At 36.3% G+C, this 27,590-nt stretch overlaps 1 protein-coding gene across 15 annotated transcripts in view; it reads right to left on the reverse strand.

Annotated features, from left to right (window-relative positions):
• The window catches only part of onecut (homeobox protein onecut), an 80,960-nt gene that overhangs the window by 46,725 nt on the left and 6,645 nt on the right, over positions 1 to 27,590 (reverse strand). For all 15 annotated transcript variants that reach the window (XM_089857872.1, XM_089857875.1, XM_089857879.1 and 12 more), the window contains exon 2: positions 11,830 to 11,907. In XM_089857872.1, coding sequence (XP_089713998.1) covers positions 11,830 to 11,907 — 78 coding nt within the window. The remainder of the gene's footprint in view (positions 1 to 11,829; positions 11,908 to 27,590) is intronic.

Below are 27,590 nucleotides of genomic sequence, written 5' to 3' on the forward strand. Positions count from 1 at the left end.
GGTGTATAGCCAAAAGGAAAAAGTAGTCTAAAAGTTTACAAGGGGCCCGTATACCCTTTCAACCGCTGGTCGAGTTTATCGGGCCCCTGGGGACGTAAAGCCCAATTTCACACATGGTCGAAATTGACCCCCTCCTCCCCTTGGACAGCCCTGCCCCCAAAAACCACCCCACTCTTTTTTTCTCCGATGCCCCATCCCGCCGTCATTCTTTGCTAACCACTCCCCTTCCAACTATTACCAAAGCATTCTTATAGAAGTAAGTGTCATGTTCAACTTAAATGAACCAATAAAGAAATCTTAGGGTTATAAGAGAAAACTGGCAGGGAAAAAATAAGGGAGTATCTCAGTATTGAACGTATTAACTCGTTAAAGATGAGCGGTATTAGTAGAGAGAGAGCCTTTGGGGTTAGGATACCCCTATTGATTTGCAATACCTACGAAAGGAGAGATAAAACCCCTAAACGCCACCCGTCTAAATCCGCCTGCAAGAAAACGGTCAGATTTTTAGGCCTAACGCTCCTAGCTATTCCTATAGTCACTTAGAAACTTGATAGGTTAAAGGAAAACTGGTTTTGAGAAGTATCTAGCGCAAGGCTTAAAAACCGTCAATTATTTTTTTGTATTTCAGAGAAATTTACAACACTTTATTTATTACTCCTTTTGGTAAAAACAACTTTAACTTGAAAGCCATTGAAAATATTTTAAAATAAAAATTTAAAATCTCAACGGAAGACACTGATATAACTAATAACCAAGAAACAAATGGATTATGAAATGAATACGGTCTTTCCAATGGTATAAGGAACTATAGTAGCATGGAGCGGTTTGGGGGATGCTCAGAAGTCTATGCATAGCTTGTCAAATATTGGAAAGGGCGGAGAGAGTGAGAGAGAAAGGTCTGCGGGAATGGGATGGACATAGAATGGACAGTAAGGCTAGCTAGCTAGCTATCCCGGTCAAACACAGCTGGGGCTTCTCCTGGCATTCCTAGATCTCTCTTTTTCACTCTCTCCATCTACTCATCCCCGTATTTCTCTCTCTCTCTCTCTCTCTCTCATCTCTTTTCTCTTTCTGATGCCCTAGCTCTCAGCCTCTTCCAGGACTTGCCAGACTATTCCGGAGTTCTCACTATAACTCTCGCTTAGTTTTCGACATAGCCGCAAGAACTTACTTTGTTATATCTATTTTCTTTTCTTAGTCTCGGGTTTATTTTTCTACTACCTACTAAAGTGTTGGCGGTTTCGGTTTTCGTAACTCTCCTAAGATGTCTCGATAAGTTTTTGATAACTGTTTTCGTCTTTTTGTTCACGAAAGTTTATGAGGAATTTATTAAGTACGATTGAAGTTGGTGTGTTAGAGCCTTTCTAGTAAAAGGAAGAACAGATTGTGAGGTGTATGATATTTACGAAGAATTTAAAAGAGTCTATTTAGCTTCTATGGTCGACTAATCTAAGATTACCTTATAATTTTTTAATATCTCTAAAAAGAAAATAGCTAATTCCGTTTTTCGGGTTTTGGGGCCTTATTTTAGTTAAATAACAAAAAAATTAAAATAAAAATTAACTTTAAAAGCAATATTCAAAGCATTTGTAATTAAAATAATCTTTTGTTTCAATATTTATTAAAAACTGTCAAGCAGGGAAGCCAACTTAAAGTGAGTACTCCTGTAGAAATGTTTCACCCGCTACACACCGATGTTCAGGGAGAAGCCAACATTTAGGAAACGCTCTCAAAAAAAAATTGTAAAAACCAAATCGGTGAACCACTAATAACTAATCCTCTACGATTTTAAAAATACAAATGCTAATGAATACCATAGTGTCAAAGGTCATATCTGCATTAAACTTAATTAAGATAGCAGTTATATTTCAGCGCAAAAAAATATAACAATTTCGCAACGCAAAATGTTCCGTTACACAAATACCACGTAATTAAATACATACGTCAACCCAACCAAATCTAAAATTCAAACAAGCATAAATCCAAATGTCCTTAACCGCAAATAGAATAAAGTGGGTGAAAAGATAAAAAATAGAAAAATACATCGACATTTATAAATTTTCTCTTTGGAGGAACAATAATTAAAAAACATGTCAGAGATAACGAGAAAACGCCTAGTAAATAATAATAATTCCTCTTTCTCTCTCCCTCATTTTCTCTCACTCTCTATGAAAAGGGAAAGAAGAGAAAAAAGAATGAAAAATAACACAAGCATTTTTATTATTTTTCAACGTTCAACCTTGCGTAAATTTTTTGGCTCTCGCCAAACACATATAAAGATAGATTAATCTGAAGTTAATACGCCAATTAAAGTTGGTTTATTAACAAGGATTTTGGCTACAATGTACACTATTTATTTGCCTATTTTGACATATATTGAATAGTAGAATCGAGGCGAAATTTCACGTGTGTCAAACCCAATCCCATAAAAATAACTCTAAGATAAAATGTTAAGCGCATTAAGAACTTTAGATTACTCTACTTCCACCCAGAACTGAAATAGCATATAAGCAAAGCTCGAGAGAGAACAGTTTTATTTTTTTTTTTTTTGGGCGCAAATTGCGAGCAGAGTCCACCACGTGCGTCGACCCAAACTAAGGGCTGTGATATAAAATAAGAGGGTGAAATGCCTAGTAGTCTAGCTTAATGCGCAACAGCCGTAACCATGGCAACCAATTCTCAAAACAGACGCTAAAAACCCCCACCAGCTGCGAGGAGTTTCAAGGGAGGGTAAAGCCTGTATATACATATATACCTTGATATATCCTGAAAGGTGAAATAAAGGTGGAGGTGAGAGAAGGTTCAGTTTGATGGGGAGGAGGATATATATCGTACATACTCACTTGGAAAAATAAGGGGTGACGTAAATAAAAGAATATATACAAGACTTTATAAAACCTTTCCACCTCATGCTATCAAAAGGAAACCCCACGATACATGAACGGCCCTATTTAATAGCTATACCACGGTTGTAGGACTCTGACATTTAGAGCTAAAAGATCGTATCTCATCGTATTATCTAAAAGATTTGTACAATTTTGCGGTGATTATCTTCATAATAGAAATGGAGGAGTCAGGTAACTGTACCGATGACGTCATCAGCGGTAATGTCATAGTCAATTTCAGGGGCAAAATGATGCAACAATGTAACCCTCCAAGAGAAAAGACAGTCTCAAGATTGAATAAGTAAACTAATTATTAACATTAAGTGATTAGTAAAATTGATAGGGAACTAAAGGGTTAGCTGTTTTTGATGACGTCACAAAGATGCGTTCAGCAGTTAGAACCGAAAAGCCTAGTTATGTAATCGGTTTGTACGAAGCCAACACTAATGTCTTAAAATCTGTTTTCATACTTTAAATCTCCCAATGTCAACGCATTTAGCCTTCAACTTTATTATCATAGGCCAAGATTCTAACGCTAAATTAAGTAGCAGACGAACCCTTACTAATCATTTAATTCTCAGTAAACATGGTTGCCAGTGTAAAACATTTACCCAAGACGAAGATAACGGAAGTTAATTCGTCTTTCCTCTAAGTTGACAAGCCCATTGTAAAACTTTCAACTCCCACAAACACTAACCAAAGTTACACGAGCCTGGTTTTAAATGTATTCCTTCTATCAGGTAGGTAGGAATAGAGGGACAAGTTTCGGGTCAGGGATATGTAGATGCGGACAACTTCGAGTACGAGGGAAGACAGCCAGCAGGTTTCATCAAGCAATGACAGTACACTATACTATATACTAAACAGTTACATGTCCCTTTTTAAATAACATATTTTTTTTTTCCTTTCCTTTCTCAGAATCGTTTTCGTTACTCGCTTTCAACTTTGTAGCGGATGATCTAAGCACCAGGTAGTGAAAGGCAATTTATATTTAGTTTTTTCTTTCTTTCTTTTAGACCTATAACTCGCAAATTAGAGAGGCTGGACACTTCAAGTCAGCTCTTACTTCAAACCGTTCCTGCTCATTATGTCCTGTAACCTAGCTTGAATATGCCACCATATTTAAAATGGCGTCCAAAATTGTAAGCTCCGAAATGCCCTCCAAAGGGTTACGGACAACGTTAAGTACTTGCAGCTATATTCTTCTGAACAAAATTAATTCCGTGAAGTGTCCAGTCTCTTACGCAATACATATCCCTCATCTCCCCCCTCCTTGCCTAGAGCAGTCCTCACGCGATATTTTTTTTCTCTCCGCTATTTGCTTTTGACGACTGTACAACTCTTAACCTAACGATATACCCATAAATTCATCAACTAATACCAAATAGAACGTATCTTAATACGATATAATGCAATAGTTACGTGGTTTTTCCAGTTTCAACTGACCCTAATACCTAATAAAAAAAAATAAAAACTTTGTATCTGTCCTCGCAGTCTACTAGCAAGCATGCAATTATTTGATACATTATAAAAAGTGGGGTGATATACGAGTCAAGGTTCAGTCGGACTTTGCAATGAGGTCAGATTGAAAATTGAAGATAAGGGTGCATTTAAGTATGGTGCATTATGAAGAATACTAAGAATGAAGTTATGTTTGGGTAAAAAGTCAAGGCCTATAACTCCCACTGGAGTATTTTTAGGCTAAAGGTTTTTCGTGATGATTTTGATTTGTTTTATTTTTAATTTATTTATAAATTTATTCATTTGTTTATCTGTTTGTTTGTAAAGGTAAGTTTAACTTACGTTCAGGACATACTCTGTATATTTGTAAATATTTCCTTCTTCAGTGCATAGCGTGCACTGACTAATTAGAAATAATTTAGAATTACTATCAGTTTTAATTACGTTTGTTATGATTATAGCAAAGAAAAAAGCAATCATTTTAAGACACGCTATATGTTACGCAATAATGTCAAGCTTGTTCTCTCGGTTTAGGTTAATTAAACCAGACGAATCACACGTGGCCTACACTTTAATTACCGCCTCATTTTCTATTATTCTTATTTGCCTTCGAGAAAACTTTAAAAAAAAATAATTGTGTCGTCAAATTATTGGGGTATTTTAATTATCGATTTACCAAATATATATAAATATAAAAAAAAATTCTACACAAAAGAAACTATACCAAAAAGTGTCACGTAAGCACCCCCCCCCATGAAACCCCAAAAATGGCTGGAATCCCTCTTTAACAACTATATCTAATACATTATTTTACTCGTCAACTTTTCCCGCGTTTTTTTTCTTTAGCCCTAGATATATTTGTCTCTTGTTTTCTCTCTCTCTCTCCCTCTCTCCCTCTCTCTCTCTCTTTCTCTTTCTCCCTCTCTCTCTCTTTTTCGTTTTCCCCTCCAAACCCTTACCAAGGTTTTTCTCACACAACATCTCAAAAGGGTGTTTTGTTTCTCAGCGTTTCAAAACTTTATAGGGGGCTCAAGTTGGGGTCCGTGGTGGAGTTCGGTAGAGGAGAATTCCCGCCAAAGCTTGGGCTTAACCCATAAAGCCCCCGACGAGGCAAAGCTCCCTCCCCAGTACACCTGCGACTTCTCTCTTTGTAAACTCCGAAAACCTCCTCATCCTCTCTCTCTCTCTCTCTCTCTCAGCTCCGACACATCATAACTGTATCCTCGGCATCTCTCTCTCCTCTTGCGCCTCTCCGATCCCTCCCTCCCTCCCTCTACTCAGCCTCTTCCATCCCTAGGGACGTCTCGGACTTAAACCGGGGGATTTTTTGCCCGCAAACTGGCGCCATCTAAACGAATTCGGATGAAACTAAGAGCGGGAAATGGGGTCTATATTTCATAGAAGGCGCTAGGTTAAACTTGGACCTAGGGATAAGGGTCCTAACTCCTAAATGCCAGAGAAGCGCGGGAACTGTTTAGAATTGAACTGCAAATCTAAATAGAACAGTGAGCTTAGGGGAAAAGCGCTCACTTACTTCCCCCACCCGCGTGACCTTGGTGTACCAGAGCAAAATACCCATCCTTGATTACTAAAGTGATTTCTAGAATTAAATTTAAGACAACCTTGAAATACTAGAAATAATCCTAAAGATCTCATTGTGCATATCATTAATTACATATTCCTTATAGATAAATCATAGGATAAATTATGAGATGATACTGGTGTTATGTCACAAACCAAATTTGGGTTCTACCTTTAACTAAGTGTTCCAACTAGAATTAGTTTCCAGCACCGTTTTCCTATTAGAATCTTTGTCACTTAAGCCTAACTACGAACAGAGTCCCCCAATTTTTTTGGTTCATTGTATCTGTCATTACATTGCACGCTCGTTCCCATTCAATGAATGATTCAATAAAATAAAAAGTCTTTTGGTTTTTTATACCCATGCTTTGCTCTTTACAGTTCTAGTTCTCTCTCTTATCTTGGAATCGTTTTAAATTGCCACGGAATAAATTGGGTGAGCCTTTTTTGCCTTGCCTTCTCCCAAGCCAAGTCCCAGCACCAAATCGAGGGGATTTTAGGGAACCAAGAGAAGAGACAGAAATAAAAAGCCTTTATTTTTACCAACCATTTCTTTGTGCGTGTCACATGCCGGGCCTGACTACTCCTCGACACCCTAGAAGCAGTAGGGGCCTGCATGGCCAAGGCTTAACAGAGAAAACTACAAAATAAAAGAACTATACCCGGTACTCGACCACGTATAGACCCCATTCAATTTAGTTTCTATTTTTTTTAAATGACGTAGCGTTATCCCCCCAGCCAGCCTTGGTGACACTACACCCCTATTCCCGTTGGGTACCAATTTACTGGTCATTGGGTACTATGGAAGTAGAATGGTCGTTCAGGCTTTGATACTGTTGACAAGTTAACTTTGTCAAGTTTGGTAGGGGTGCTGTACAATTATTAAATAAAAAAGTGGGTTTTTTATATTTTGGGTTCAAGTGCATCCCTCTTACTAAATAATAAAAGTGATAAGTTTAATTGGATTTGTTACGAATTTTACTTTTTAACAAAGTCATTTACGACGGCGAATCTCACTTGGGGTTCATATTACCAAAGGTAAATGTAAGCAACAGAAAGTAAATGCCTTAATATATGCCCAAGTAAAATTCTAAAAATTTAATTTTGATTGCTTCCGAGTTATTGTGAATTTCCTTTGCACCATAAGTTTGTTAATCTCTGGTAACTTAGAAACTGGAGCTTGTCATGAAGTGATTGAGGTAGGTCATAGATTCAGGGTAAAGCGAGGGAGGCCTGGTGAGGCACTACTGTCAAATTTGGGCTTAGTAATGCAGACTAAATAGGACCTAGATGGAAGTCCTAGCTGCAAAATTAACCACCGAGTGTAGGACTTCAATTCTCGCTTCCGTCGTTCTCAAACTAGCTCGAGCTGTCTCTAGCATTAGTAGAGTCATACTTATGGAACATATAAACTTATGGTAATAACATACCCGCGTTTCATTCTAAAACCAATTGAAGCGAGTTATAATTAAGACTAATTAGACCAATTAGCCAAATAGCACCGTGTATAATTAACCTTATAACCTTTAAACTAGAATAATATCAAATACACAAGAGAGAGAGAGAGAGAGAGAGAGAGAGAGAGAGAGAGAGAGAGAGAGAGAGAGAGAGAGAGAGAGAGAGAGAGAGAGAGAGAGAGAGAGAGAGATACAAAGGTCTCAGGCGGGTTTTCTCTCGTATTAGGAAATTGTTAAAGATATTGTTTACACGAGTGACAAACACGTCGAGTCTCGATCCCCCGGATATGTACGTTATATACTAAGTATAAAAGTAAACAAGATGAAAACGCGCCCGTTTTCTTCCCTCATCTCTTTAATAAGTTAAAGAAGGGATACACAATAAAAAAAGAAAAAAGAAAAAAGGAACACTTAGAAACGAGCGGAAAAGCTGAACGGAGTAGAGAGAGAGAAAAAAAAATTCTTAACGAAGGTCCAGTCACCCAGAAAGAGGAAGAAAAAAGAAACGTAAGAGTGAGTGAGAGAGAGAGAAAGAGAAAGAGAAAAAACGCAGCCTCTTTCTCTCTAAAAGGAGACGAGAATAGAAAGAAAAGCTTGAGAGAGGAGAGATGCTTTAGGAATTTGCGGATGATAGGGCAAAAATGTCGTAACTGCAATGTATAGTAATTTTCAAGAAATTAAGATTCGAAAGTAAATGATTTAAAGTTATTTATAAATATAAAAACAACGTCCGTAAGATGACGCTCATTCATAGACTGAACTATTATATTAGTTTCTTATTTTAATAAAAAAAATACTACGGTTTAAGTCTGATAATCAAATAAACAATAAACTAATTAACGGTGCTTGAGAAATACCATAAAAACAAAATATGCAAGAGTAAAACCATTTCTCTGAAAGAATGGGATTTATTCAGTTACAACATTTTTGCTCTTAATTACGTAATGGGACAGTACGTTTCACAGACGGAACTAAAACAACTTATCTGCCAGTATTAAAAAAATAATAATAATAATAAGACGAAGTCATCTTCCTTAAAGGAGTAAGCGGCATAACCGTCCCAGTGTATCCCAGAGTAACTCCAGAGCACACTGCACGCGAACAGCTGCCGAGTACTCGCTTACTCCGAGCAAAAAAACTACCGAGGAGGGGATTAGTAAGAGTGTATGTACATATACTGTCGCTATTTTCTTAAAATCTAGTACCAGGCTCTTAAAGAAATTTCATGCCCCAAAGGAGTCTGGGAGAAAAGTCGCGCTACGATTTCAATAGCAGATGATACTAGAGTTAAAACGGGGGGAAATGTGACTTTTGAATATATATTCCCCCTTTGTTTTTAATGGTACTCTTTTAAGGATGAAAATCGTATTGCATCTTTTGGATACGAGAGCAATTTTTTCTCTTTAGTTAGTGAGAAAGATACTATACTTTTGATCAAGGCGATTTGACAATACACCGAAAGTAATGGCGGAATAATATACAATGTTAAACGTCAGAGGGGGAAAAAGTAGTATGGGCTTATTCGAAATGATCCGTTACTTCGAGCGAACTGAAGGAATAATAATAAAATTTCTGACGTTTCAATAAGCATTAAGAATTAATATAATTTAAGATTGCCAATTTCTTTTTTTTTTCTTTTTAAGTCATGTTCGCAATTAGAAATACGAGAATTTAACTGAAACTAAAACTAAAATAACTTGATACTAAGTTTACAAAGGGATGTTCCCAGTATCATATATATTTACAAGTACACCGTAAGTTCATAAGATATGTTTAATCCATAAGTTTGTCACTGGTAACTTAGAAACTGGAGCTTGTCATGAAGTGAATGAGGTAGGTCATAGATTCAGGGTAAAGCGAAGACGCCTGGTGAGGCGCTGCTGTCAAATTTGGGCTTAGTAATGCAGACTAAATAGGGCCTAGATGGAACTTGGTCCTGCATGTAAATTTAACCACCGAGTGTAGGACTTCAATTGACTCGCTTTCGTCGTTCTCCCTCGAACTAGTTATCTCGAGCTGTAAGTCTCTCAGTTGTATTACGAAGTATTTGTAGTGTCATACTTATGGAGGAACATATCTTATAAACTTATGGTTAAGTATATACCATATACGGGGGCCTAAAAATGTAATTTCACAAACGAACATAGGATAGGTAAAATTTCTATCTGAAGCAACCAAAAATTCTTCCCCTTGAACTTTTCTCGTCCGGTCTACACCCAATTATTCGATAGCCTTAAGGCTTCTCCATTTTCGATAAACTTTTTTATTTTCTTTAAAAAGTTAAAAAATAATAAAAAAAAGAAAGAAAAAGAATCCACTGGCCACTGCGAAGGTTTACTTCCCTCCCCCCTACAATAGAATACATATACATTTTTCCCTACTCTACCGCCGCTCTGGTAACTCTAATGGTCAGACTTGGTCAACCATTAAAAGTTTTTTAAATTACATTTTAGCTTACCAGAGGTAGGAGGGTTCGTTTACTATTATTATTATACTTTTGTTCAAACCATTATAATAGAAAATTTTCCAAATTAAGCTCTAGCTTTTGCCCAAAAATACAACTACATAATAACTACCGAGAAATTACCCATGCATATTTTTTAAATAATTTGAGTTCTGGGGGACTGACTAACACGTACAACTTAATGCGTAATTGACGTATTAGCACTTGTTGCGTAATCGCCAAGGCTTAAAGAAGGTCATTACAATGTAGCAGACGACGTACTTAAGTAAATACAGCGACGCCTGGAATCCTGGATTAGAGAGTAATTTAAAATGATTGGGCCTTGGCTAGTTTTCTCTATTTACCATAAAAATATTAGGCATTTTCGGTAATTTCAAAATTAAATTCTTGCTGGAAATAGACCTGACATTTAAAAGTAAACAACCTAAAATTATTAGAGCTTCCTTCATCTCTCATAAATTTTAAACTCATCCATTTTTAAGTACTGGAAACTTACGAAGAAGGTTAGATTATTAAAAATGCAATAGAAACATTCAAATATTTACACTACTTAAATTACTAAATAGGTTAAATTTAATTTTAAAAAAAATCTATCTTTAACTTGTTTTTGTCTTTTTTTTTCTTGGAAAAGTCCTTAGCTTAGGTAAAACATTTTCACGAGTAAAAATTGGTTGTCATGGAAACGGCATTTCCTCTGGTATGGAGAAAGAGAAGCCAAGGCTTAAGGTAGGAGAGAGGACTTCATCTCAAAGCTAAGCCTAAATCACCGCCTACATCTTTTTTATTTTTTGAGGTAAAACATCCAGAGAAAAAGCACGTGGCTTACTTTACTCTGCCACAACCTTTCGGGGTTTAATTTTTTTTAATTTTTCACTCTTTGATTTTTTCATTATTAAAGCAAATTGGCCAAGGCTTAACTATACAGTAAAACCCATAATTTACCCTAATGATGATTTATAATAAACAAACAGGCCTAATTAATGTTTCGACTAACTAATAGACTGATAGACAACCAACGCCGAGTCCAAACAGTTTCAAAATAGGAAAAATTCAACATCTTGGATTTAAATATCCCCTTCGGCACTCCGCCATTTTTCAAAATGGCAGGCAGTAAAATTAAGGCAAACGTCCTGATGTGCCTGTCCCTTTGTTACTACAGTCAATTAACCCGTGTTAGCTCAATCTTTAGTAATTACTGCAAAATAACGAGTCACGATCTTGTCCTAAAATGCTTATGGGCGCCTATATCCCCTAAAGGGTTAACTAGACTTTAAAATTCATTGTTTACTCTCAACTCGGAGTCTCTTTCGGAGTGCAAATTTGGACTAAATGTAGCGCGCACACATAGAGAGCCTAGGCCTAGTTGTTAGCGGAACATTTGCTTACCAACAGCAACGTTGTTAAAATTTGAAAGACGCGAGAATAAATATTGTCAAATAATTTTTGGGGCCCCGAAATATCCTCTGGGGGTATTTTAACCCCTTTAAAACTCAACTGTCACAATGTTTAAAGTCTCTCACCGTAGAATCATAAACGAAATTAAAAGTACGACAACGTACGTGTTATAAAATTCTTAAAGCTCCTCCTAAGCGATTAGATTAAATACGTTAAAATTACAAATTTTCAGCTGACTCGAAATTAATTTCGAATTTTGTTTACAATTTATGTAGGAATGTATTGTATTTTTAGTTGTTAATGTTTTAATTTGTTTAAATGTTTATATATATTCAAGTGTTTAATAGACCTATATTATTATTGGTAGGTGGTGGTTCAGTTCAGTTCAGTTCATTTTCTAAAAGCTATTTTATTAAAATATATAAATTTTTTAAAACATATATTGAGACACCACCATATCCAATAATGATATTGGTCTATTAATACTGGGTTTAAAATAAAAAAAATTGAAAAATATTTTGGTTTAAATTAAGATTGGTATTATAATAAGGAGATGATTAAAGTTAATTAAAATATTTAAACTTACACGTGTCGGCTTGTAAGGAATGAGTTTTGACGGCTTTACAACTTGGTGCTACTGATCTTGTCATGGCCGCTTCTTTGCCTGTAGTAAAGAGAAAAGAACACAATTTGTTAAAAAACATTTTTCACTCAATGATTAGTTTTTAATTTAGGAAGAGTTAAAATTATAGGCTTAATTTTAATATAGGCCTATTAATTTTTAGGTACTAATATCGGGCGTTTAACTATACATCTCATGGATTATTTTTAGTGTAGAGGGTTTTTTCAGTTTGGTGTTTTATTTTTAATGTTTTACTTGTCCTAATCATCTCTGTTTCTAGAATTTATACCTCTTTACCATTTAATTATGTCCAGTCCTATTTCGCAGAAACGTAGCGAGCCAAAAATCATTAACTTAAAACTAGACTCTACAATAGAGTACTTTGATAAAAGTAAACTTTAGAATCAATAATTACAGTCCCTGAGAAATTTATAGCTAGAAGACGACCCCTCCAATGACCCAAACCTAAACCTAACCCTTAACTAACACACTCTAAAAAATTAAGTGGTCATGTTGCAATCTTATTCCTAATTTGTTAAAAAACCCACAATAAGTTACGTCTAATAACAATGGAAATTAACATATAAATTTAGAAAAATTCTTACTCCTTGTTTTTGAATTTTTAGGCCTATATTTCGCGCGCAAAATTGTTTCTCGGGCTCTTAAGTCACGTGCTTTCTGGTTTCCGAATTATGAAATACCGCGCGTGATTTAATAATGTAGGCACGTGATTTATGAATGAATTAGTTTAAGCGGTTTTAAAGTTTAATAATGGCGTCACCCCATATCTAGATCATGAAATTCTCCGGACCTTGCCATATATATATAATAATGAATACTGTCCAGGTATGTACAGGTGTATGAAAAATAAAAGTGTTTATTTTTCGCTGGGAGTAAAATGTTCTCACGAAATAGTTATCCCTGACAAACATACAGAGGTTTTTCACTTTTGACGCACGGAAATAAAAGATTACATTGTACTACAATAGTTTTAAATATAGGTACAATGGAGAAAACGACTTTTGATACAATACGCCCAATTTCAATCCTCGAGTCCTGTTGGTCTATAATACAACAACTTACGCAATAATAAGAAAAACATACGCAACTCTGAGTAGAAAGAAATATCCTAAGTCTCCAGAATGTTTGGGCTGTCAGCGACTACTTTATCTTATACCGGCTCTAGCATACTAGTAATCATCCGCTTTAGTTTAATACCCACTGTTATTTCACGGTGTGACTATTAAAGCTAGTGTAATAGAGCTGAGAAAAAATTAGATTAGAAACCGAAAACATTACACCTTAACTCTGAATTCGTGTTTCAAATAGGAGCCTATATTCAAATGTATATAGAAATAAAAGAAAGTAAAGTTGACCTTGGGGAGAATGTAACTAACTATATAGTGCCCAGTAAAGTCGCGTGACGTTTATGACGCGGAGTCTTAGGCAGCCTTATACTTAGCCTATACACTCTCCTCACTTTCTATTTGCCATTGATAAATATAACGAAATATAACTAGGTTAATGGGTAAATAAATAAGAAGAAACAACGGATAAAATGAAACAATAGAAAAATTGTATTGTCGCGCCAAATGCAGACGCTGTTTCTGATTATAAGAATAAACAGTCTGTCTCGGAATATTTTGAAAGATTTGTACAAATACATACACTCCATTTCTCATTCACTTCTTTATATTCTTTTAACTAAAATAACCTTTAACATTTTGACCTTTTCTCTCTGCTGCTGGTAACATCTCCAACAGAAAAACAAAACCAAACTAATCCTAAAACCAGCTATATAAACTTTCTTTAAAACCCCTCTTTATCTTTAAACAATATATGGTATAGTGAAAAGGTCAAAGGTTTTAATATTTACAAGGTCATAACTGTAAATTAGCATACAGTGAAGGGACCTCCTCGAGCTATATAATAATAACAATAATAATAATAGTGCACCGGAAAGAAGAAGGGGGAAGGAATATTGCATCCCCCCTCGTCTCCATCTGACTCATTCTCCTCTCCCAGAGAGAGAGAGAGAGAGAGAGAGAGAGAGGATGTTTGTGGTTGCTATGGTAACCCATTCCTTCTCCGGTGATACAATGTATCTTTACACTGCTTAGAAAGCTAAAATACCCGTATAAATATAACGGGAATTAGGGACAAGATGCGAGAACTTTTAACAGGATAGGCAATGCCTTCTCTAACTAAATGGTGTCGTTTAAAAAAAAATTACTGGGAAGAAATTTTTGCTAATTTCTCAAAATAAAATTCCCGAATGTTTATAAAAAAATTAAAAGAAATAATTTTAATTTATACTCATTTTAAATAAACAAATAAATAAATAAACCTAATCGAAAAGTGGTTTTTGGTTAATGAGCATCAGTTTTGTTTTTGAAATTTCTTAAAATTAAAGAAAATTCTAAACAAACTTCATTGCAACAGTTTTTGAAATTAGAATGTTGTGCGAGAGCCAAGAGTTATATAAGGTTATTGTAGTGGTGGTAGTGGGCGCTGCTAAAGGCGTTTTCAACTCTTCACTCCTCGACTGTTGTTGTCCAGAAGTGATAAGAAGAGAAAGGACTACTAACCGGAATAAAAGGGCCCCTACACCTCAACTTTTTCGTCAAAAAAGTTTTGGTTTCTATTTATAGAGACGACAGGATGTAGAGCTCTCGCCTTTACAAGTTAAGATTAACAATAAACTGCAAATTCCCTTGGATTATCATGGGGTTGAAGGTTAAAATTATGCAGATTCATGACGCTATTCCCTGACCTGTGGCAACCTCATTTAAATGAACAACAATTCCTCATATTCAAAACTTTAATTTACCAACTTCGGTCGGGGGTTCACGTTTTAAACGATTTAAAAAAACTGGGGGCCCTCCCGGGGCTGCTAATGAGTCACCACCTCGAAAACAAAAGTCATTGAAGTTAAAAAGTGAAATTAAAACGGAGAAGATTAGGGAGACAAAAAAATTCCCCAAAAAGTCGCGTCGGGGCTAAAACTTTTTCCTCAGGATGTAAATGACTATTAATCAAAATTTTATTCTTTTGTTCAATATTATAATTTTAGTTTCATCTCTTTCGTTCACGGTATAAGAGTTAATAAAGGAATATTAAGATAATTACGCAACGAATTAAGCACGTGGTACCAGCTTGTACGTATTCATTCTTTAAAAGTGAACGGAGAATGAAAGTTTCTCGCGTTTTAAAAGGAACAATAGAAAGAGAGAGATAATGGAGTGTCTCGTGAGAAAAACGTTCGTTTTAATTTAAGTAATAAAGAGATAGATGGGATAAACTGTATAAGACGGTCATTCTTACTGCTTTATAAGTATTACTCCGTAGAACGCGAACATAAGTCACGCGCAGTAAATTAAACATAGGCCTACAAATTTTAATTTTTAAATTATAAAAATATATATTTCACACGCGAGGAAATTTGCTTACCTAGGCTACATATAGGGGTAATTAAAAATAACTTTTCACTGATGGATTTGAAGCGATCCGTAAACACATTTATCTAGATTATTTCTAATAGCTATGATTTAAGACTTTGTTGAAAGGTGAATGGATTATTAATAAACGTCGCTTAGTTTATCTTAATGATTATAAAAAGCGACAAGAGAAAAAATTTATCAATTTCTAAGGAAAGAGATTAGATTTCGAATTTAATTATTTTCAGAAGGTGTAAAAATATCGTAAGTGAAATCATTATCCCCTATTTCCAAAGATGAAGGCAGACGACAAAATGTACAGTTAAATTTAACTACGGAATTAAACTAATCAAAATCATAATACATGGCAAATATTTCTTTATTTTTTTTTTCTTCTTAATTTATTTCTATTAACAAATCTTATTAACTCTAGAGGAGAGATAAAGATGAATAAGCATACTATATTTTTTTTCTAAAGGAACCCACCCCTCCATGAGTGTCAATTTCACAAAGTCTTTATTATTTTTAAGAGTAGGGGGGGCGGAAGGGGATTGGGGAATGACACTTTTTTGAAATCTTGATCTTTTTCCGGTCGCTTTTAAGAATAATAAGTTATTTTCTCCTTCTCAGTTTTTATCGGAATTTGATTAAAGATCGTTATTAAACATCTTCGTACTTATAATATCGCGCAAAATGGGATGAAGATCTAAGAAGGATTCGCCCCCCCCCTTTTTCATCTCCCGCCCCCAGTAAAAGTTTCCCAGTAAAATCCCGATTGGATTTTGTTTTCTTTTAAATTACGGCGTTGATTAATCGACTTTTATCGCCTTTTTCTAATGTTAAGCTTATTTAAAGGGATAGTCGCGTATAAATACATAATTAAATTTTGGACTCATAAACTAAAGAGATATTTAAATGGACGAACAAACAAAATAAATTATTTGGCGAACAAAAACTCACTAATTAGCTAGCCATCTAACTAACAAATAAAAGTCACTTACTAGCTAACAAACAAACAAACTCACTAATTAGCTAGCCATCTAACTAACAAATAAAATTCACTAACTAGCTAACAAACAAACAAACTCACTAATTAGCTAGCCATCTAACTAACAAATAAAATTCACTAACTAACTAACAAACAAACGCAATAATTAACTAGACATCTAACTAACAAATAAAATTCACTAACTAACTAACAAACAAACGCAATAATTAACTAGACATCTAACTAACAAATAAAATTCACTAACTAGCTAACAAAAAACGCAATAATTAACTAGACATCTAACTAACAAATAAAATTCACTAACTAGCTAACAAAAAACGCAATAATGAACTAACTAGCTAACAAAAAACGCAATAATTAACTAACTAGCTAACAAACAAACTCGCTAATTAACTAGCTAGTCAATTAATCAAAGAACAACCGAACTGCCAAACAAAGAACTTCAATAAAATCTTGTAATAAAAATCATCTTAATAAAGCTAACTTACTTCTTGTAGAAATAAATGTAAAGAGAATATTATGGGTCCCAATCTTTTCTAGCCTTATAAACGCCACTTTATATTAAGGACCTAGCATCTAGAGGGCGGTAATGACGTCAAATTTAAAGGGAACTAGAGAACTCTGGAGGAGAAAAAAAAAAAGTATATACCCTATACAGGGTGTTTCGGAGAAGTCTGGCACAAATTAACAGGCGTGTTCTTCGGGTCAAAAGAAGTCAAAAATGTTCTATGAACTTTTGGGTGAAAGCCCCCCGTTTCAGAGTTATGTACTCTCCAAAGTTGGCCTTAAAACAGTGGAATTTTGCCGATATGTGGAACTGGTATTATGCCTTTGGACAAATTGTTTTCTAATTTACCATAAGCTTATGTACGAAGAAATTAACAGCTAGTGAAGTGGTTTAAAGGGCCGCTAACATTATTCGTTCTCGTATTAATAACGTTTTTACAAAAATAATAATCCCAAACAAATTTATTGCACCTTAAACGCCAGTTACTTGTTTAATTAGACTTTTTGTTTTATGTTCCTTCGGTTACAAAACATCAGCATTTACAAAAATTGTTCAAAATGACCTCCTTCAACGTTTAAGCAAACTTGCGCGCGTCTTTTAAACGACTCGCGAACACGTTCGAAGATTCCTGGCGTGTTGCGGATGTTATCACACCCATCAATTATTCTTTGTCTTAAGTCCTGGACATCTCGAACTTCACTACGGTACACCAAGTCTTTCAAATGGCCCCACAGGAAAAAATCACATGGGTTGAGATCCGGCGATCTTGCTGGCCAATCAATAGCTCCGCCTCGACCTATCCACCTCAAAGGGAATTCGACATCAAGATGCTGTCTTACTCGAAGGCTAAAGTGTGGCGGTGCCCCATCGTGCATGAACCACATTCTTTGTCGGAGGTCCAACGGTACGTCTTCGAGAAGGTCTGGTAAATTGTCCTGCAAAAATCTCAAGTATGCCTCCCCATTTAACCTTGGTTGCATAAAAAAGGGTCCAATTAACCAATCGCCTACAATTCCGCACCACACGTTCAAACTAAACTGCACCTGATGTGCCCTTACGCGTGTCGCGTGTGGGTTTCTTTGGCTCCACTCGTGCTGGTTGTGCAAATTAATTACACCGCCACGCGAAAAATTGGCTTTGTCAGAGACCAGCAAAATACGTGGAAAGTCCAAGTCTATTACTTGTGCCAAAAACCACTGGCAGAAAGCTACTCTTCTTGGACAGTCACCTTCGTTTAAAGCTTGTACTTTTTGTAAATGGTATGGGTGGAACTGGTGTCCACGAAGGATTTTCCAAACGAGTACATGATTTACACCTAATTGGCGGCCAATGATCCTGGTGCTGGTTGTAGGATCTTCCTCAAAAATAGTTAGTACATTGTCTTCAATGTCCTCGGGTACAATCTGCGGGCGAACTTCAGGGCCTGACGGTTGTAGCTTACCGGTTTCTCTCAAACGTCTGTCAACAGCACTAAACGTTTGCCGATTCGGAACTTGTCGTTCAGGAAAGTTCTCCTGGTACAAGCGCCGAGCTTCAACCCCATTGCCTTGAGCCAATCCGTACATCAGATGCATATCTGAATACTCTGCATTCGTGAAGTAGACCATTATTTGTTTTAGAGAAGCTATCAAATTCGCATTTAAAAAGTAAAGCACATTAAATTCGATTTTCCTTTACTCAAGCTTAAGTAGTTGTGATTCTTAAAAAAACATTCCGATTGTTTTATCCAACGCAGCGTAATTTGTTTTTTAATTTCACTACTTAAGCTTGAGTAAAGGAAAATCGAATTTAATGTGCTTTACTTTTTAAATGCGAATTTGGTAGCTTCTCTAAAACAAATAATGGTCTACTTCACGAATGCAGAGTATTCAGATATGCATCTGATGTACGGATTGGCTCAAGGCAATGGGGTTGAAGCTCGGCGCTTGTACCAGGAGCACTTTCCTGAACGACAAGTTCCGAATCGGCAAACGTTTAGTGCTGTTGACAGACGTTTGAGAGAAACCGGTAAGCTACAACCGTCAGGCCCTGAAGTTCGCCCGCAGATTGTACCCGAGGACATTGAAGACAATGTACTAACTATTTTTGAGGAAGATCCTACAACCAGCACCAGGATCATTGGCCGCCAATTAGGTGTAAATCATGTACTCGTTTGGAAAATCCTTCGTGGACACCAGTTCCACCCATACCATTTACAAAAAGTACAAGCTTTAAACGAAGGTGACTGTCCAAGAAGAGTAGCTTTCTGCCAGTGGTTTTTGGCACAAGTAATAGACTTGGACTTTCCACGTATTTTGCTGGTCTCTGACAAAGCCAATTTTTCGCGTGGCGGTGTAATTAATTTGCACAACCAGCACGAGTGGAGCCAAAGAAACCCACACGCGACACGCGTAAGGGCACATCAGGTGCAGTTTAGTTTGAACGTGTGGTGCGGAATTGTAGGCGATTGGTTAATTGGACCCTTTTTTATGCAACCAAGGTTAAATGGGGAGGCATACTTGAGATTTTTGCAGGACAATTTACCAGACCTTCTCGAAGACGTACCGTTGGACCTCCGACAAAGAATGTGGTTCATGCACGATGGGGCACCGCCACACTTTAGCCTTCGAGTAAGACAGCATCTTGATGTCGAATTCCCTTTGAGGTGGATAGGTCGAGGCGGAGCTATTGATTGGCCAGCAAGATCGCCGGATCTCAACCCATGTGATTTTTTCCTGTGGGGCCATTTGAAAGACTTGGTGTACCGTAGTGAAGTTCGAGATGTCCAGGACTTAAGACAAAGAATAATTGATGGGTGTGATAACATCCGCAACACGCCAGGAATCTTCGAACGTGTTCGCGAGTCGTTTAAAAGACGCGCGCAAGTTTGCTTAAACGTTGAAGGAGGTCATTTTGAACAATTTTTGTAAATGCTGATGTTTTGTAACCGAAGGAACATAAAACAAAAAGTCTAATTAAACAAGTAACTGGCGTTTAAGGTGCAATAAATTTGTTTGGGATTATTATTTTTGTAAAAACGTTATTAATACGAGAACGAATAATGTTAGCGGCCCTTTAAACCACTTCACTAGCTGTTAATTTCTTCGTACATAAGCTTATGGTAAATTAGAAAACAATTTGTCCAAAGGCATAATACCAGTTCCACATATCGGCAAAATTCCATTGTTTTAAGGCCAACTTTGGAGAGTACATAACTCTGAAACGGGGGGCTTTCACCCAAAAGTTCATAGAACATTTTTGACTTCTTTTGACCCGAAGAACACGCCTGTTAATTTGTGCCAGACTTCTCCGAAACACCCTGTATATAAAAAAGAAGACTCGAGTGTGCTAGAACGGAAAAACAGCTTTTAACAGCTCCAAACACCTTTACGCGACAAAAAATGGAGCTGAATGGATAAGGAAAAAAGAAAAAGGAATTTCAGGAGAAAGGCAGAGAGAAAGCACCCATACCACCACCACCAGGGCCAGTGGCGAAAAAAATAAGACCCTAAAAACTCGGTACAGTGACCATACCAGCCTCCCAGGGCCCTTTTTCTTTCAACTGTAGTAGGATTTTTAGGGGGTGCCAAAACGTAGTAACTTACAAAAATAGTAGATTTTGAGTTCTTAAGTCTCTCTTCAAGACCTGGTAGAATCTCAAAGGCTTTATCAAATAGTTACTTATGATTATATTAAATTTTGTTGAAAACAATTCAAAGAATTTGCAAAAGTATTTCAGTGGGTATATCTTAAGACCATGGTTTTCTATCTCCTGGAGTTTTATTTACATTTTCAAACACGGATAATTCCATGAAAATTCAAAAATAATCCTTAAAACCCTAATCTAGAATTATAGGGATGAATTAAAAAAAAAAAAAAAACAGAAAATATTTAAATTCCAAATTTAGAACCCAAACGTGAATAACAACTTAAGATTTCCAGGAAATACATCTTGGCTTAGGATTATTCCTTGATTTTGAAAACCCTTAAAAGTTAAAATTTCTTCTGTTTTAAAACCGCATGGTATTTACCTTTGACCCAGGCTCTCTCTCTCTCGCTCTCTTTGTATGGAACCCCAACACAACACCCTTTAGCTTTAGAAGTTCAAACAGCTCCTGTTTTGTGTTTTTGGACTGTTATAGTTATCGGGACTTGGTCACGTTTCTCCATCAACCTCCCCCCCTTAAACTTGAAAAGGCCTAATGGAACCTTCCTTTTCCGTTGCCATGGTTACGCTATTTTGAAGGAGAGTAGAAGCACGCGTCACCTTTACAAAGGCTTAGCTCCGTTCTTTTTTTAAAAAAAGACCTAGCCCCTATTAAGACTGAATCTCTCTACCACCACGTTGCCTGCTAAAGCCTCTTTTTTGCCCCCCTCCCAAACACATACTACCACCAAACTTTTTGTGTGTGTGTGGCCCACTCTTCCCGTTTAGGGATTTTTCTAAAAAAAAAAAATTCCTGCCTTGACTAAACTTTTTTTATTTCTTCCTTAAATTTTTCCGAGCGACATTTTTTCCTTAAAAGGAAGGTGCATACATACAGTAGCTATACTAAGGAAGAAACTTATAATCTGCATTGACGAGGAAACGATGCAAGGGGTAGGACAGTTGCCATAAGTTAAACTGTCAGAATCGCAATTATAAATATTATTAATTAACTATGGATGCAACTTTGAATTGAATATTTTTTTAAAAAAAGAGTCAGTAATGTAGCAACAAGACTTAAGGAAGGGTATTAAGACTCATGTCCGACCCCTTAATTTTTGGAGGATGAGGTTTTGAACCAAAGATAGTTCGGCATTCATCAAAGAATTTAAAAGGATTAAGAAATTTATTTTATAAAAAAGTTTCATAGGGAAATATTTCAGTATTATTCAGAATAGTAAATTCAAGGGGGTATTCACTCCGTTCATTAATAATGACGTAATCTTAGACGGATAATGAAATGGTCAGAGGAACAATTTTAAATATAATAGACTTAATTATATTTAAAAAAAATAACAACAAAAATTTCGTTTGAAAAGCGACTGCACATTTCATTGTCCCTTTGAGATTAAGTTTGTTTACATCGCTCTTCGAGAGTAAAATTATCTCTGTTTAGAACTAATTATGTCTAATTAGTCGAATTAATTAATTTACAGAAGTTCCGGAGATAACATCATCTCTGTCGTATTTGCCCAACGGTATACATCAACAGAGAAATCTTAACAAAATCTTAATCTAACCAAATAACTTCGCTTTGATAACACAAGCTATCATTAAAACATTTACTGCTTGCAGATGCTGGTTCATTACCAATCAAAACAACATATTCTAACAAACTATCTTAAAAACCCTTCCCATAGGAACTCCACCGGAAATTCCGGGATAAAAAGTTAAATATAAAAAAATAATAATAATAAAACTCGGTCAAACTCGAAAAGAATAGCAGCTCTGCAGTACACTTCTTCCTTTTGACTAAAAACGGAAGTAACTTCCCTTCTCCTAAACTTCATCCTCATCTTTTCATTTCTCAGGGACTTTTGAAGGTCGAGCCAGAAGAACCGAGTTGCCCCCCTCCCTTCCCACAACAAAGAAGTTCTCCCCATAATACAACGTTCATATAGCTAAGTGTGTGTCCATGGTGTGTTAGAAACTTGGAAATGGCCTATCACCTCAATACGATGATGGTACTAGCTGAGGTCGTACGGGTGGTAGCTTGGATGAAGAATAGTTACACTTGGATATATCAGTCGAGAAATTTTTGGACCACAAATGGCTTACGCGACCTTCGCGCCGCGTAGTGTGAAAATCTTGAAACTCCCGTAACAAACAAGAAACACGTGTTTAGTTTAGCCAAGGCCTAGGGCTATTTAAACATCAACTTTACTGCTTTCTTTTATTATAGAAGGTAATTATATTTAAAGTATAAAGTCACCTACTATAATAATTAGAAGAATAATAGTTCATCTTTAAAACTTCCATAATCATAAATCACCGCATAAACAAAAGCCACTGAAAACGATCTTAACCCTAACCGCCGTTTATTTTTCAAATTCAAACGGAATCAGAGCAGACGACGTAACAAACGGAAACCAAAAAATAAACATTTCCGCGACCGCGGCCAGAAGCACACGTTATACTACGAGTGATATATCCAAGTGTAACTATTCTTCATCCAAGGTGGTAGTAAGGAAGTCAACTTTCACCGATATAAAAAGGGGTATATAATAATCCACCCCATTTACACGCGTCAGTGGAGAAAATTGCTTGAGGAACCGAGGCATTGCTTTGCTCCGCACAACTTCCCCTCCCCCTCTTCCCGAGTTTCGGCACCAATCTTTCTACCCCAAAATCCCTATTAGAGTTTTCTTCTTTTAAATAGCGAGCAAGGTATGAGATGTTAATCTTTGGTGAAATTTCTCTCAGGCGCCAAGAAGCAACGCTAGCCGACTCGTACTCCCTCTATAGGTCCTTCTTAGCGCCAGGGAAATAACCCAAGAAGGTGACCTCCCCGCCCTTATGGTGTTTGCTTATCTTATTGAATTAAATTGGGCTTCCTTCCAAGTTGTTATCTAAAATATATTTGGCCACTTCTTTTAAAATTTAACATAATCCCTCGTCTCCTTTATACATAGTAGCATCTTTCAATACAGAATGAAAAGTAAAGAGCCAACAGAGTCCATCCGAGTATTCAATACAGTTATTCCGGAAACGTAATCACATTTAAACCTAGTTCCAAAGCAAATTGTGGTTGAACCACGCGCGTGATATATTGATCATAGCTGGCTGGGGTAGTGGGACTTTTGGAGGGTTATAGGGGGAGGAAGATGGTACAGTACAGCAGCTATAGATGAAGATGTAGAGCTATGCCTAGTTGGAGTTAGGGTTAGGGACCACCAGAGAAAGAGGAGAGGGAGAGACGTTCTCTCCGAGAGGGAGAGAGAGAGAGGAAGAGCGTGTGTTACGTACCAGGTCTCATACTCTCTCATATCAACGGGATCGATTCCACCACGTGCATTTTACGAGGAATTTTCTACTAAAAAGGGCGGGAAGATTTTGGCGGGACTGCTAACCACGTGCTTTTGTTTTGTTTACTTTACTCTCTCGCTCGCTCTCTCGCGAGCCAAGATAAGAGAGAAATAGGATGCGACGCGCGAGACTCGGAAAGGATGTTAAGGTGAAAAAGTTTTATTTTTTCTTCTTTCTCTTTCAACATTGAACTAGATTTTTTGTTGTTGGAACTCTATGCTTATATGTATTTTAATTTAAAAACATTGTTTCTAGGTCTAAATCTACCTAAATTTAAATTTTCTCATAATTCTTATAATCGCGAATTATATAAAATGGTTTAGAATTAAATTTTACAAGTTAACTGTTATTAAATATTAAAGTTTCGGTAGTAAACATTGCGAGAGCTTTTCCCAACGAATTTTACAAGCCACTTAAAGAGTATTTTACGCAATTAAATAATAGTTAATTTGACTTATGTATAAGGGAACGCTAGCCAGGGAACTTTGAGATAAGGGACCCACTTTTTGTTGAATCAATCAAGTTTACATCAACATCCTCAATAGACAGACAGATGCAATACATTTTTTCTGAGTTTCTAAAGAAAAACTAAACGCTTCTTCTTTAAGTTCTTTTGATACAAGGGTTTGCAATTGAGGGCATCACCGAGGGGTATATATATCACGGTATTTCTTTTTTTTTTTTACGTTGCGTTTCCCTAAAAATCCTTTTCTTCCCTAAAAGCAGCAGCTAGTGCAAAGTATAGAATAAAAGTCCCAAAAGCGTAAAGATGAAGTTAGCCAACGTGGGCAGCAGTATGGCGAAGGGCCAAGGTACTAACTTAACAGGGTTCGTACAATATAGACAAAACTAATTTCACATAAACGCGTATGAGTTTCTTTTTTAAATTGAAGTTTAATTCATTGTCCGTGCCTTGACATTTTACTAATAATAATTTTCCCTAAGTTTTCAAAATAATTACGATTTTCCCTGACATACCAAGTCTATTTTCCCTGACATACCCAAGTCTTCCCTGAGGGTTACTTCACGCAAACATGAAGTTCAGGGAAATTCATGGTTATTTAAATTATTAAGTAACATTTAGAATCAGGAAAATATCATTGAATAACTCTGGAAATGGTATGCTATAGTTAAATTGGTTTTTCCTGAAGAGGTATGAACCCTGCTAAGGATGAGGAATATTTGAGTCTGGCTCTAAGTGAGAGAGAGTGAGAGAGAGAGAGAGAAGGAATAGAAAACGCGCCAGGCTTTCGTGTTTCTCAATTACTCCAAGCTGTTACGGTGCAATTAATCCTACTAAATCATTTCTGGCTTCCAGCCCCGTCCCGTAATTTCAGCCCCCCAAGCGCGCCTAGATTCCTTCCATCTCCTAGGGGGTATATATCCCAAAACCTTTACCGTTACATAAAGGCGTAATAAAATGGAAGGAGTATACTCTATAAATACCAAAACAGAGAGACAGACAAGAACATCACTTCATCAACCCTTTAAGGGGCAAAAACAAAAAAGAAATGTAGTTCTATTTTAGGGAAATTCTAGAGAATTTTGACTATACTAATCACTCCCATGGAGTGAGTCTGATACTACTAGAGTTAGGAGAAAAATACTGTACAACTCCTATACCTACAAGACAACTCTTTTTTTGTAAAAAAAACCAGAGGTTCACAAAAAACAGTTCCTAGTTAGTACAGCTAAGAACGAGGGGTAAAGGGGTAGAGAAAGGGAGAGAGAGAGAGAGAGAGAGAGAGAGAGAGAGAGAGAGAGAGAGAGAGAGAGAGAGAGAGAGAGAGAGAGAGAGTAAATGAATAGCTTGTTCGGTATAATTTGGTGATTACAAGATAGGGGTAAAGAAAGAAAAAAAGGAAAAGGTTTAAGCGGGATAGGGTAGTATTAGCTATAATAAAAACTAACTCCATGGCACAGAGATAAAAAAAATCGGCGACAACTCCCCCGTCTACTCCCTTATGGGATATTCAAAGCATCTTGGTGCATGGCCCTCTTTTTTTAGGGGATCCGTGTATATGTTCTTATAAAGCGGGGGTCCCTTTTTAGTTTCATCCACTTGTAAAATTACGTGAGAGTTGTGCAATGATAATTAAACGCTATAAGGGATGATGGGAAGAAACTGAGTGAAGGTTTTGTCCAAGTAACCAAAATTATTTTATAACGGTCAGCAAGGAGCACGGGGACTCTAGTATATCAAGGTTCATTTTAAATTTAATTTCAAAACTTAATTTTTAGTTAAAGCTAGGGTGTAAATGAATCAGGGAGCAGTACAAAAGGAGATACATATTGTGGGGTAAAGTTAGATTCTAGCCGAGACTCTTACAGTGGGAGAAAAGGGGGTTTTAATTGAGCTTAATTGGTTCCTTCTCGTCACGTGGGTTACTGTTTGAGTATTGAGTTACTTTTTGGCACCCTCTCTCAATTACAAAATGCACTATTTTCAAAAAAGTCTCGTGCAACAACAGCCAAAGGACGCTTTTAATCCTTATGAACATTCTCACGAGAGGGCAGTTCATAGCGGGAACTCTGACGCAACTTGCAGTCACGTGATAAGCGATAAGAAGTTTTAGGGTTGTCAGTCTAAAAATCGAGTACAGTTTAACTCCTTCGGTACTCCTCCCTGATGAGATATAGACTCACTATGCTTCAGAACATTTTTGTTTTTTGGGGTTTCTGGAAATTATCTCTCCTTTCCATCTTGTTTCTTTGCATCTTAAGGAGTGTATGGGGTGAGGGGCTATCCAGGGGCAACCGCATTTGAATACCAAGTACCTACCATCAAGCCGCTTTAAGACCCAAGGCGGCAGGCAGGCCAAACCTGAAAAAGTTAGGAGTGGGGAAGGCCTTTTTCTACACACTGACACACAAAATGGGATGGGACAAAAGATGTTGAGGAGTTCTAATCCTCGTCATCTTCCTTACCAAAGTTTCAGCTAGGGACAAAAAAGAGATAATAAAGAGAAAAACACCCCCTTTTTTTAGACTGCAGCGTGTCAACAGGAAGTTCTGTTTAAACTATAGTAAATTACATTGTTAGAAGGGACCAATTTTAACATTGGAAAAGCTGGATCTCTTTTTTTTTTTTTTTTGATCCCTCTAGCTTGGGGTTTATTTTAATCGCAACTACTTTTTCTGTTTTTCTAGGGGTCGGGGGTCGTACGATAATTAGAGGGTTACTTATCCATAGAAGGGGGGAATGGGGGTTTAACCCTCCCCTTTCTCTTAATTAGCTGCTAATAGTATGGTTTTACTTTTTCTAAGATTCTAAAATAAATTTGGTTTTCGTTTTTTTTTCTTAGGTTTAATTGGTAATCGGTAGAATGAGAATTAGAATATGTGATGTAGTATACGTAATGAAGTTAGGACTTATTTGTTGTTTTGAAATTAGAGGTAAGGTATAATAGTTTCGATAGCAAGGAGTTCAGCAAAGGGGTTAAAAAATAATTTATTGAAATATAAAAGGTAAGAGAAAAATATGTACAAAAGTGTTGAAGTTGAAGGAAAATTATGAAAAAAAATTGCAAAAATATAAAAATACAAAAAAGGAAAATTGCAAAAAATGTAAGAAATTAAGGAAAAAATGGAAGAAACATTGAAAAATTATATAGAAGAATAGCAAAAAATTGTCAAGAAGTATGAAAATTCTAGTAACTAGAACTATTTGTAAAAACATCGAAAAAGATTGAAGAATTTTAAAGTTTGTAGAAAACAGGAAATATTTTGAAAAAATTATAAAAGATTAGTTTAAAAAACAAGAGTTAAAAAGAAATTAAA

Source organism: Phalangium opilio, unplaced genomic scaffold (genome assembly GCF_054372755.1).
Source record: "Phalangium opilio isolate 3A_F unplaced genomic scaffold, DU_Popi_V2 ptg000011l_1, whole genome shotgun sequence".
In the NCBI taxonomy this organism is placed as follows: domain Eukaryota; kingdom Metazoa; phylum Arthropoda; class Arachnida; order Opiliones; family Phalangiidae; genus Phalangium; species Phalangium opilio.